Raw genomic sequence first — 10,969 nt, 5'->3', positions numbered from 1 at the left:
GGGAAAGGTTTGGAGTTTTTCCATTCTCATATTTTGAGACTGTGTGAATGGGGAATTCCCTACAGCATGGACTCTCTAGCCTGGTTTCATTGCATTAAGGAACAAAGAGGGATAACCAGTATCTACACTCATGTTTCCTGCTAGTGCCTATTAAGATTTCCCACAACACGGCGTGTAGGATATATTGACACATGGAGCACCATAGCATATGGTGCATAATCAAATATATAATTGGCATTAGTATTGTCAGTTGTTCATAATTCATTTATGTGAATAATGAAAATGTCATTTCTCAGTTTGTGAAGAGTGACCAATCTGCTTCATACATGAGAACAGCCTCCAGTAGTGAATTTAGTGTCTCATATTAATATTTTCTTTCCATCCAGGCTTTTGTACTGCGACCATCACCCTAGACCCTGGGCACATACAGGAAGCTGGGGGAACATACGGTACATGCAGGAGAAACCATTCTGCCTCAGAGTTGGACACCTTCTCCCCTACTCCATGTCCAATTCCAACACAACTGACCTCACCAACGCCTCCACCTTCATACTGTTGGGCATTCCTGGCCTGGAGGCGGCCCATGTCTGGATCTCCATCCCCTTCTGTGCTATGTACGCCATAGCTGTGTTGGGGAACTTCACCATCCTGTCCATTGTGAAGATGGAGCCAAGCCTCCATGGGCCCATGTACTATTTCCTTTGCATGCTGGCCGTCACCGACCTAGTCCTGTCTACGTCCATCCTACCCAAAACACTGAGCATTTTCTGGTTCAATTCTAGGGAGATCGATTTCAGTGCTTGCCTCACCCAACTGTACTTCATTCACTGCTTTTCAGTGATGGAGTCTGGGTTCTTCGTGGCCATGGCTTTTGATCGCTATGTGGCCATCTGCCATCCCCTGAGACATTCCACCACCCTGACAAACCCCATGGTGGCCAAGATTGGGCTGGCCGTGGTGCTGCGTGGTGGCATGCTCGTAATGCCCTATGTCTTGCTGGCAAGGCGGTGGCCATATTGCCGAACCAACGTAATCCCCCACACGTACTGTGAACATATGGCTGTCGTGAAGCTCGCCTGCACCGACATCCGCATCAGTAGTTATTATGGTCTCTCTGTGGCAATCTGGGTGACCGGTCTGGATATGATTTTTATTGCCATATCCTATATCCAGATCCTCAGGGCCATCTTCAGCCTCCCCACAAAGGATGCCCAGGTCAAGACTTTTGGGACCTGCAGCGCCCACCTCTGTGCCATCCTATCCTTTTATATCCCAGCTATCTTCTCCTCCCTCACTTATCGTTTTGGCCACCATGTGGCACTCCAGTTCCATGTTCTCATTGCCAATGTGTATCTCCTGGTGCCCCCCATGCTAAACCCCATCATCTATGGGGTGAGGACCAAACAGATCCGGGACAGGCTGCTCCAGCTCTTTACTCATAAAGGGATGAAATTTTTCTCCTGGTGCACTGCCTCTCAGACCAAGCTCCATGCAGAGCTGGCTGGTGACATGGTGCTGGGCCGTCTTCCCTGAATCACTGACTGGACTGTCAAAGAGACATGAAATTCTTTACTGGCCTTACTGTGCTGTGTCAGTGTGACAAACTGGGGAATTGGTCTTCGTACAACTCATTAACTCATACGGTTGCCACATTTTTAATTGCTGGTAACTGAACCCCTGAAGCCTCTGCCCTGCTTCTTTCTCCAATACTCTGCCCCTGCTCCATATTTTCACTCAAGGCCCCACCCATTTCTGTGCCTCTTCCCCCATGTCCCCACAGCCTTCTCCACTTCTTCCCTCTAGGTCCGTCTCTCTTCTCCATCTTTTCCCCAATACCCAACCCCTGTTGTTCGCTCCTGTCCTCCCTTATTGGTGTCACTCACTGGATTGTCTCCACCTTCCTCCCCCTACCTGGGCTCCCTCTGCTCCGGGGCTAGGACAGGTGCTTCTGAATCCTGACAAGGAGCCTGGCTGCAGGTAGGAGGTGGTAACGGCTGAGCAGGGGCTGCTGTGGGTTAATGACCTGATGCCTCTCTGCACCCTGCAGTAACCGAACAGTGCCAGGTTCCCTTTTTGACCAGACTTTCTGCCGCATGCTAAATATGAGTCAAGTGTAACACTATTGCAAAAAAAGCAAACATCATTCTGGGATGTATTAGCGTCCAGTTCTGGGCGCCACATTTCAGGAAAGATGTGGACAAATTGGAAAAAGTCCAGAGAAGAGCAAGATAAGTAATAAAACATCTAGAAAACATGACCTATGAGGGAAGATTGAAAGAACTGGGTTTGTTTAGTCCAGAAAAGAGAAGACTGAAAGGGGACACGATAACAGTTTTCAAGTACCTAAAAGGCAGTTACAAGGAGGAGGGAGAAAAATTATTCTCCTTAACCTCTGATGATAGTACGAGAAGCAATGGGCTTAAATTGCAGCAAGGGAGGTTGAGGTTGGACATTAGGAAAAAGTTCCTAACTGTCAGGGTGGTTAGGCACTGGAATAAATTGCCTAGGGAGGTGGTGGAATCTCCATCACTTGAGATTGTTAAATGCAGGTTAGACAAACACCTGTCAGGGACGGTCTAGATCACCATTTCCCATATGCGGCCACCCTGGCTGCATGTGGCCACCAGAGGGTTTCCCTGAGGCCATAGCAGTTTTCTGGGTGGGGGCGGGGGCGAATCGTAAGTCCCTTCCCTTTCTCTCTGTTGTTCCTGCCTGCAACACTTCTCTGCAGACACAGGTGGGACACACAATACTTAGGGAGCAAGGTGAGGAGGTGAGCGGTGAGTCGAGCAGCAGGCAGGGGGGCTGTGGAGGAGAATGATGAGGTGAGTGGTGGGCAGGGGGGCCTGGTGGAGGAGTAAGGATGCGAGCAGCAAGCCAGCTTCTGGGTGAGAAGGCAGGCAGGGGAGGTGGTGACAAGGCAAGTGGCAGGTGCATAGGCAGCAGTTGGAACCTCCCTTTGCGGAGGCTAACCCCAACTCCACCCCTTCCACCCACGCCCCACCAGCAGCCGGAGCCCTGAGATTCCCGGCACCTGGAAACACAAGCCCTCCAACTGGAGAAGCCCCAAGCACCCCACCCTTATCTGGAGGATCCCCGGGCTGGTCAAAGCCCCGAGCTATCCCACACAGACACACCTACCCGGAGGAGTCCTGGGTTAGATGAAGCCCGGAGTGACCCCTCTCATGTTCAGAGGCACCTCAGGCCAGCTACAGCTGAAGCTGTGCCCTTCCCTCCCCTCCCCAGACTCAAGCTGCCCAGATACGTTTTTATTATTATTTGGACTTCCATTATGTCAATGCATTTTTAAATTTACTTCTGAATTGTTATACAGGCTACCGCTTTCACCAAAAAACGCACAAGAAACAATAACAAAAGACAAGAACGTGCAAAGCACTTTATTTGTGTTTCTATTCTGTTAGGTCCAGTAAAGAATAGAGACAACTGTGCATTATCTTCATTATTGAGTCTGCAAAAAAAAAAAATCCCCCAAACGTACATAAATAAATTACAATGATTTGGGTCTATATATGTGCATATTTCTTTATTAACTTTAAAAATAAATGATTTTAGGAAAAAGTGTCAGTGCGGCCACCAGCAAGAGTTGGTGGCCACCCTCTGAGGCCACCAAAAACATTGTTGCGAGAACCCCTGGTCTATATCAAACTTAGTCCTGCCATGTGTGCAGGGGATTGGAGTAGATGACCTCTTGAGGTCCCTTCCAGTCCTATGAGTCTATGATTTTAAGAATTCTGCTGACCAGAATGGCCCACTTTAGTTGTAAAGTTAATTGGTAAAGCTCTGGATATACAGTCAGCCCTTGTTTTACACGTATTGTTTTGACTGTTTCAGTTATGCATGGTCAGTTAATTGTGACCCTTTATTTTTGTACACGGTAGGGATTCACGTGTACAGGGTACAGCGTGGTCAGCGACATGCAGAAACCAGTGGGCAATGGTAGTAGTGAAGAGGTAAGGCAGGAGGGGTGGAGCAGGAGGGATGGGGTGCCTCCTCTCTCCTCTCCAGCCAGCCTTGCAGGGGGCCACAGAAACTGTGGCCGGGGGCCCCTCAGGCATGGGTCGGGGTGCAGGGGTTTGCCCCGCTCCTGCTGGGGAGTGGGGTTGCAGATTTGACTTGCTCCACCTGGCGTCCCTGCTGGGTAGCGGGGTCATGGATTCACCCTGCTCCACTTGGCATTCCTGCCGGGGTATGGGGTCACAGATTTGCCCCACTCTACCTGGTGCTCCTGCTGGGGAGCGGAGTTCAGGACTCACTCTGCTCTGCCTGCACTCCTGATGGAGAGTGGGGTTGGGGACTCACCCGCTTGCCCTTTATTCCTGCCAGGGAATAAGATCAGGGCAGAGGGGCTTAGCCCACTCCACTCACCTACCATTCTTGCCGGGGAATTGGCAAGCCTCCATTCCCTGACCCCAGTACCTGGTAGGAGTGCTAGGCAGAGCGGGGTTAGCCTCCGACCCAGCTCCCCGGCAGGAGTGCTGGGCAGAGCAGGGTGAGCCCCCGACCCCCACTCCCTGGCTGGAGAGTGGGGGAACCCTGGACTCTGCTCCCCTGCTGAAGCGCTGGGCGGTCAGGCAGAGCGGGGGATATCCGCATCCCCACTCCCCAGCTGTAGAGCGAGGCAAGTCCCGGACCCCATCCCAAGCTGGAGTGCTGGGCGGAGTGGGGTGAGTCCCAGACCCTGCTCACTGTCTGGAGTGCTGCGTGGAGCAGGGCAAGCCCTGGACTCCACTCCCCAACTGAAGTGCTAGGTGGAGTGAGGCAAGCCCCCAACCCCACTCCCTAGCTGGAGAGTGGGGCGAGTCTCAGACCCCGCTGCCCAGCTGTAGAGCAAGGCTAGTCCCAGACTCCACTCCCCAACTGAAGCGCCAGGTGGAGTGAGGCAAGCCCCCAACCCCACTCCCTAGCTGGAGAGTGGGGCGAGTCCCGGACCCCACTCCCTGGCTGAAGTGCTGGGCGGACGGGCAGAGCACGTCATATCCGTGGCACCACTCCCTGCCAGGAACACCAAGGGGAGTGGGGCAAGTCCCTGATCCTGCTTCCCGGCTGGAGTGCCAGGCGGAGGGGGCAAGTCCCCAACCCTGCTCCCTGGCAGAAGCGCCGAAACGGGAAGCCCCCAACTCTGCTTTCTGTCAGGAGCACCAGGCGGGTGTTCAGAACAGTGCAAGCCCCTGCACCCCAATCCCCTGTCCCGGGTGCGTGCCTGGGGGGCCCTTGCCAGAGTGTCCACAAGATCGGCTGCAGGGGGTGAATGGAGGTGGCCCCATCCTTTCTGCCCCATCCCTCCTACCTCCCCACCCCATCATTGCCCACCCACCCCAAGTCAGGGCCCACCCCACTGCGCCACACTCCCCAGCCTCCCTAGACATCCCAGAGGAACACTCACAGCACAGTACTGTACTGCATTGTATGCATTAGGGAGGTCCTTTTGTAAGCCTGGAGCCTAAACCCTTATTTACCAGAGACCCTTGGTATCTTTTTACATGGTTTCTATTTGCACGGTGTTATTTTAAGAACATAACCACCGTGTAAATTGAGGACTGACTGTATTCAATAAAAGGACAATTGATGATGCTTTAGATTTTTGTGCATTCAAAGTAATGGTTTTGAAACAATTAGAGATTACCCCTGAAACATACAGAGTGAAGTGGAGGAATCCTAAGGGTGCTGGTATGAGTAATGTGGAATATGTAAATGAAGTGAAAGTTTTGATGGGAAGTGGGTAGGGGGAAAAGGTGTTACAAGCTTTGAAAGAAGATTTGATCTTGTAGCTCAGGAGCATTCTTATTTAAAGGTATGTAAAGATGTTGTGAAAGAAATTTTATGGGACAAAAGGGTGAAAACTATGACTGAGATGCCTTCTCTAGCTGATAATTTTCAGCAAACACAGGCCTCTATTGTGAACGAACACCATGCTTAATCATGGTAGGAAGCAGGGTTCCCATTTTACCCCTGGGAAGAATGAGGCTAACTGGACAGCCTCCCCAGATCCATTTTTCTAATCCCTGACCAGTAAAAACAGAGAAATCCAGAAGTTGCTACCATTGTAATTCCACTGATCACCTGAGGAAAAAATGCCCTGTGCTGGGAGGAAGCAGGCAGCCCATGTGAATGCTGCGACCCTGAGCACAGAAGCCCCCATGTGCCTGTCATTTATCATCTGGGTTTGTAAAGTTAGCTTCTGCATGACCAGGCACGAAGCACATAAATGCTGTCAGCATTAATTGCAGGAAACACTTTGGGTGGGAAGATACAGGGCCAGAAATGTGTGTGGTTAGGCACAGTACAGTGCCAGAAGGTGACATACTGCCAGGACAGATTTCAGAGGTTTTTTAGTAGAAGGTTACAAAATCCTTGTGCCTTTGGCAAATGTGCACATAGAAACCAAGAGTTTGGAAGCTGTATTATCAGTGCGGGTAATAGATAATAATCCATCAATCCTGGGTATTTACAGGGCATCAGACATTTTGGAGATCTAGGCATTATCCCTAGTTTTCTTACTAATCAACTATAATTTTTTTTTAAATATCAGTTCTCATCTCCCCTTGGGAAGGTCCCTTAATTACTATTTACTCCTAAAGGTAGATAAAGAACACAGAAGCACAGAGAGGCTTGTCTCCCTCCTGTTTACATTCAGATGCTCATTACTCCCTAGAGGCTGAGCGAACCCCACTGGGATTGCACAGAGCTATATTATATACTGTGTACACCCCTCTGTCGGCTCTCGGCGTGGGATGTTGCTGCAGATGCTGGGGTGAGAGAGGTGTGGGACACGGCTACCTGAGGGGGATTCCCAGGGAAGACACTTATGTCTCAGAATTGCCAGGTACTGCATCTCTTGCTGAGGAGTTCACCTGCTCAACAAACCTATTACAATGTGGGAATGATGGGATAGAGAGTAATTTTGTGGTCCTTTATGCTCTGCACAGCCATTAAACATCCCAGGACCCTGGCCACAAGTGATGAATTTCCTCCAGTACCATGGGCCAAAATATCCCTGTATGCTGTGCCACCCCCCGCCCTCCGCCCCACAACTGATGTCTTCATCCCCAGGGTTGCTGCATTTCAGGATGAAAGCTGTTAGTAGATGTACAATACAAGGACAAATTCTGAGGCCGTGCCCCATAGTTTGTTCAGGAACCGCTCAGGCAAAACTTCCCTTGGAGTAGGAACTGAGAAAAGACCCCAGGAGCCAGCTGTGTGTTAATGCAGAGACACTGTTACCTCCTTCTCTTGCATTTCAGAGTTATGGGTGCTAATAGGGAGCTGTTACCTGACCTTTATCTACTGGAATGCATGAAGGTGCTGGGGCTTCTCATTGAAAAAAAAAAATTATTCAACATAAGCAAGACATATTTTCTCCTAGCTTCATTCGAGAAGTCAGCTGATTGGCCACACAATGGCCAATCCATGTGTGAATCCCATTCGACTAAAATCTTTGTTCCAATAATGTCAGTGGCAATTAATTCCACAGGCCAAATATGTATTATTTTTACAATTTTATTTTATTAGTGTTATATGTTCAGACTTTCAGTGTAATCTAATGTTTCCCTGTTTGTGTGTCATTAGACACAGTAAATAGAAATGCCTGATCTACTTTCTTTATCGATAGATTCATAGGGACTATTAGAAGGGTTTTTAAGGTCATCCATTCTGATTTCCTGTATACCACAAACCATTAAATTTCACCCAGTTACTCCTAAATTGAGCCCAGAAACTTGTGTGTGACTAAGTCCTGGTCTATACTGGTGTTTTGCATCACAGAATCATAGCGCTATAGGGTTAGAAGATACTACATGGGTCATCTGGTCTAACCCCCTACCAAAAAGGAAGGGTTTATTGTGTCTAAGCCATCCAAGATGGATGGCTATCCAATCTCCCTTGGAAAACCTACAGCTAAGGAACTTCCACAACCTTCTGAGGTGTCTGTTCCATTGTTATCCTGTTCTTACAGTTGGGCAGTTTCTCCTGAGATTTAATCTACATCTGCTGTGCTGTTGTTTGAACCCATTACATCTTGTCCTCCCCTCCTTGGCAAGAAAGAACAATCATTCTCCATCATTTTTATAGCAGTTTTTCAAGTACTTGAAGACCACTAGTGTGTCCTCGCCTAATCTCCATTTTCCCAAACTAAACATACCCAGTTTCTTCAGCCTTTGTTCCCATGGCATGAATTCCAACCCTTGGATCACCTTTGTCTCTCATCTCTGTATCCTTTCCAGTTTATCTACATCCTTCCAATACACTGGTAACCCAAACGGGACACAATAGTCCAGTTGAGGTCTAACCAGCATCGAGTAGATTGGTACTTGCACCTCCCATGATTTGCAAGATATGCCTCTGTTAATACAGCTGAAAATTGTATTTTGCTTTTTTTTCCAACAGCAAAAAAATCCACCCCCCCCCCCTCAGAGATGTAACAATATCAACCTAACCCCGGTGTAGAAAGCATGAGGTTCAGGGAAGAATTCTTCTATCAACCTCCCATCTCACCTTTCGGGAGAACCCACCCATAGGTGTAAGTAGTGTTTACATTGAAGTTGTATGGAAATGCCACTGTAGTGTTTCAAGTATAGACAAGCCCTCAAGTATATGTTTCATCCAGAGATGAGGTGTTGGAGAATCCATCGCTTCCCTTCGCAGTTTGTCCCAACGGTTAATTACCCTCAGTGCTAAACATTTGGCCCTTATTTCTGATTGGAATTTGTATGGCATTAGCTTCCAGCCATTGGGCCTTGCTCTGCCTTTCTCTGCTAGATTTAAGAACCCATTATTACCCATGGTTTTCTCCCCAGGAACGTCTCAACTTGAACATTTTTTTTGATGAAATAAATTGAGGAAGCTATCTCTCTCTCTCTCTTTCTCTCTCTCAGGCATTATCTCCTGTCTGCAATCATTTTTTGTGGCTCCTTTCTGCCCCGTTTCCAGTTTTTCAACCTCCTTTTTAAAATGTGGACCCTGGGAAGTCACTCAATCAGTTTTCACCAGTGACATTTGCAGAGGTAAAATCCTTTCCCTGCTGCAGCTCATCACTCCCCTGTTTATGCATCCAAGGATCGCATCAGTCCTTTTGGCCTTAGCATCACACTGGGAGCTCACGATGAGTTGGGTGTACACAATGACCCCTAAATTCAGATCAATTGGTATGCCTGCCCTGGCCACTTCATTGTAAACATTGTGCAAATCTTTAGGTCACCTGCAAATTTTATCTGCAGTGATTCTCTATTGGCTTCCCGATCATTGATGAAAATACTAAATAGCATCAAGCCTAGAACTGATCCCTGCAAAACCCTGCTAGAAGCAGCCCCAGTCACTGACAATGGCCAATTGATAACTGCTTTCACACAGTACTGACCCTTTTTTTCTTGCCCTGCTGCTGCCAGATTGCAAACTTCTGGTTTAGAATGATGAGATATGCGTGTATTCTGGTGTTCGTAACTCTAAGGTTCTACTATAGATGCTGTTTACAATCCTCCATGACTGCTAAAGGACTAGAAAGTATTTCATCCCCGCCTGTGATATGAGTATCTCATATGGCTTCTTTCCAATGCAAAACAAAAATACTTCTTGAACACATCTACCTTTTCTGCGACTTTAATAAATTTCCTTTCTCCCTCTAGGAATTGACCTAAACCTTTCCTAGCATTTCTTTTGTTTTTAATATACTTCATAATCTTCTAAATTCCATTTTGTATTGCTTGCTATCTTTCCCACTGAATTGGGTCTGATGGGTTCCCCACAGGATGCCACCTGCAACTGGGGTACCACTAAGCCCCCCGACCCACCAACCTGGGCTCCCTCTCACACTGTGGTTCTGTGATAAGTTGCCAAGCTCACTCTTTCACCAGAAAACACACAGGTAGGGACCCACCCAGCTGCAGAACTTACAGGCTGCTGTGATGAGCTGTGCATGGGGAGGCTACCGCTAAGGAACTGCCCAGCTGCTCCGTCTGGAGTGTAAACTATTATATTGTCTTGTGCTGCACAGATCTGCCCCACGTTATCAGTCCCACACACTGGTTTGTCATAAAGCAAAAGCAAATGTATTAACTAGAAAAGATAGATTCTAAGTCATTATAAGTTATATTAAACAGATCAAAGCAGATTACCTAGCAAATAAACAAAAATGCAACCTAAGCATAATATTCTAAAGAGACTGGATATAAGTAAAAAGAAGAACAGGAGTACTTGTGGCACCTTAGAGACTAACAAATTTATTAGAGCATAAGCTTTCGTGGACTACAGCCCACTTCTTCAGATATGCATCCGAAGAAGTGGGCTGTAGTCCACGAAAGCTTATGCTCTAATAAATTTGTTAGTCTCTAAGGTGCCACAAGTACTCCTGTTCTTCTTTTTGCGGATACAGACTAACACGGCTGCTACTCTGAAACCTGTATATAAGTAGCAAATCCACATTCTAATTGCTGATTCAAGCAAGCTGCAGGCACTTAAGGGGCAAACTGCACTTGCTTGCAGCTTGAAAACCCCAGGTATTCCTTTCACATGCTGGAAACCTCTCTAGCCTGGGTCCAGCCTTTCCTTCCAGTTCAGTCCTAATTATTCAGATCTTCCCAGGAGTCTCTTTGGGTGGTGAGTCAGTGAAGAACCACAGTAATGTCACTCCCCTGCCTTTAGGACCCTTTGTCTCCAAGTCTGGTTCCCATGCCTTTCAGTGGAAAAACACAGGGATTCCAAAAGGGGGTCCAGTACCAGGTGATCTAGTCACATGCCTCTAGAATGTCATAGCAGCCATGACTCGGATGCTGTTTGTAGAGTCCTCAGGAAGGCTTCCTGGTGGGAGATTATCTTCTTTTAAGACCTACTGTTTTCTCCTAATGCCTCTGTAACCTTAATGTGCCTTTCCCTGTCAGCCACCAAGACAGATCATCTTTTAGCTGGTGGTAGTTCCTCAGGTGTAAACCCATTTGTGATAGAGATACATAGTCAATAT

At 47.9% G+C, this 10,969-nt stretch overlaps 1 protein-coding gene across 1 annotated transcript; it reads left to right on the top strand.

Moving 5' to 3' along the window:
• Positions 1-453: 453 nt before the first annotated feature.
• On the top strand, positions 454-1,533 carry LOC128847473 (olfactory receptor 52R1-like). The gene has a single exon (XM_054046956.1). It carries the CDS (start codon positions 454-456, stop codon positions 1,531-1,533), a length of 1,080 nt encoding a protein of 359 aa, XP_053902931.1.
• Positions 1,534-10,969: the final 9,436 nt, after the last annotated feature.

Source organism: Malaclemys terrapin, chromosome 1 (assembly GCF_027887155.1).
Source record: "Malaclemys terrapin pileata isolate rMalTer1 chromosome 1, rMalTer1.hap1, whole genome shotgun sequence".
NCBI classification, from domain to species: Eukaryota; Metazoa; Chordata; order Testudines; family Emydidae; genus Malaclemys; species Malaclemys terrapin.
Note: the sequence above shows the minus strand (reverse complement) of the source record. Positions and strands in the feature narration are given on the sequence as shown.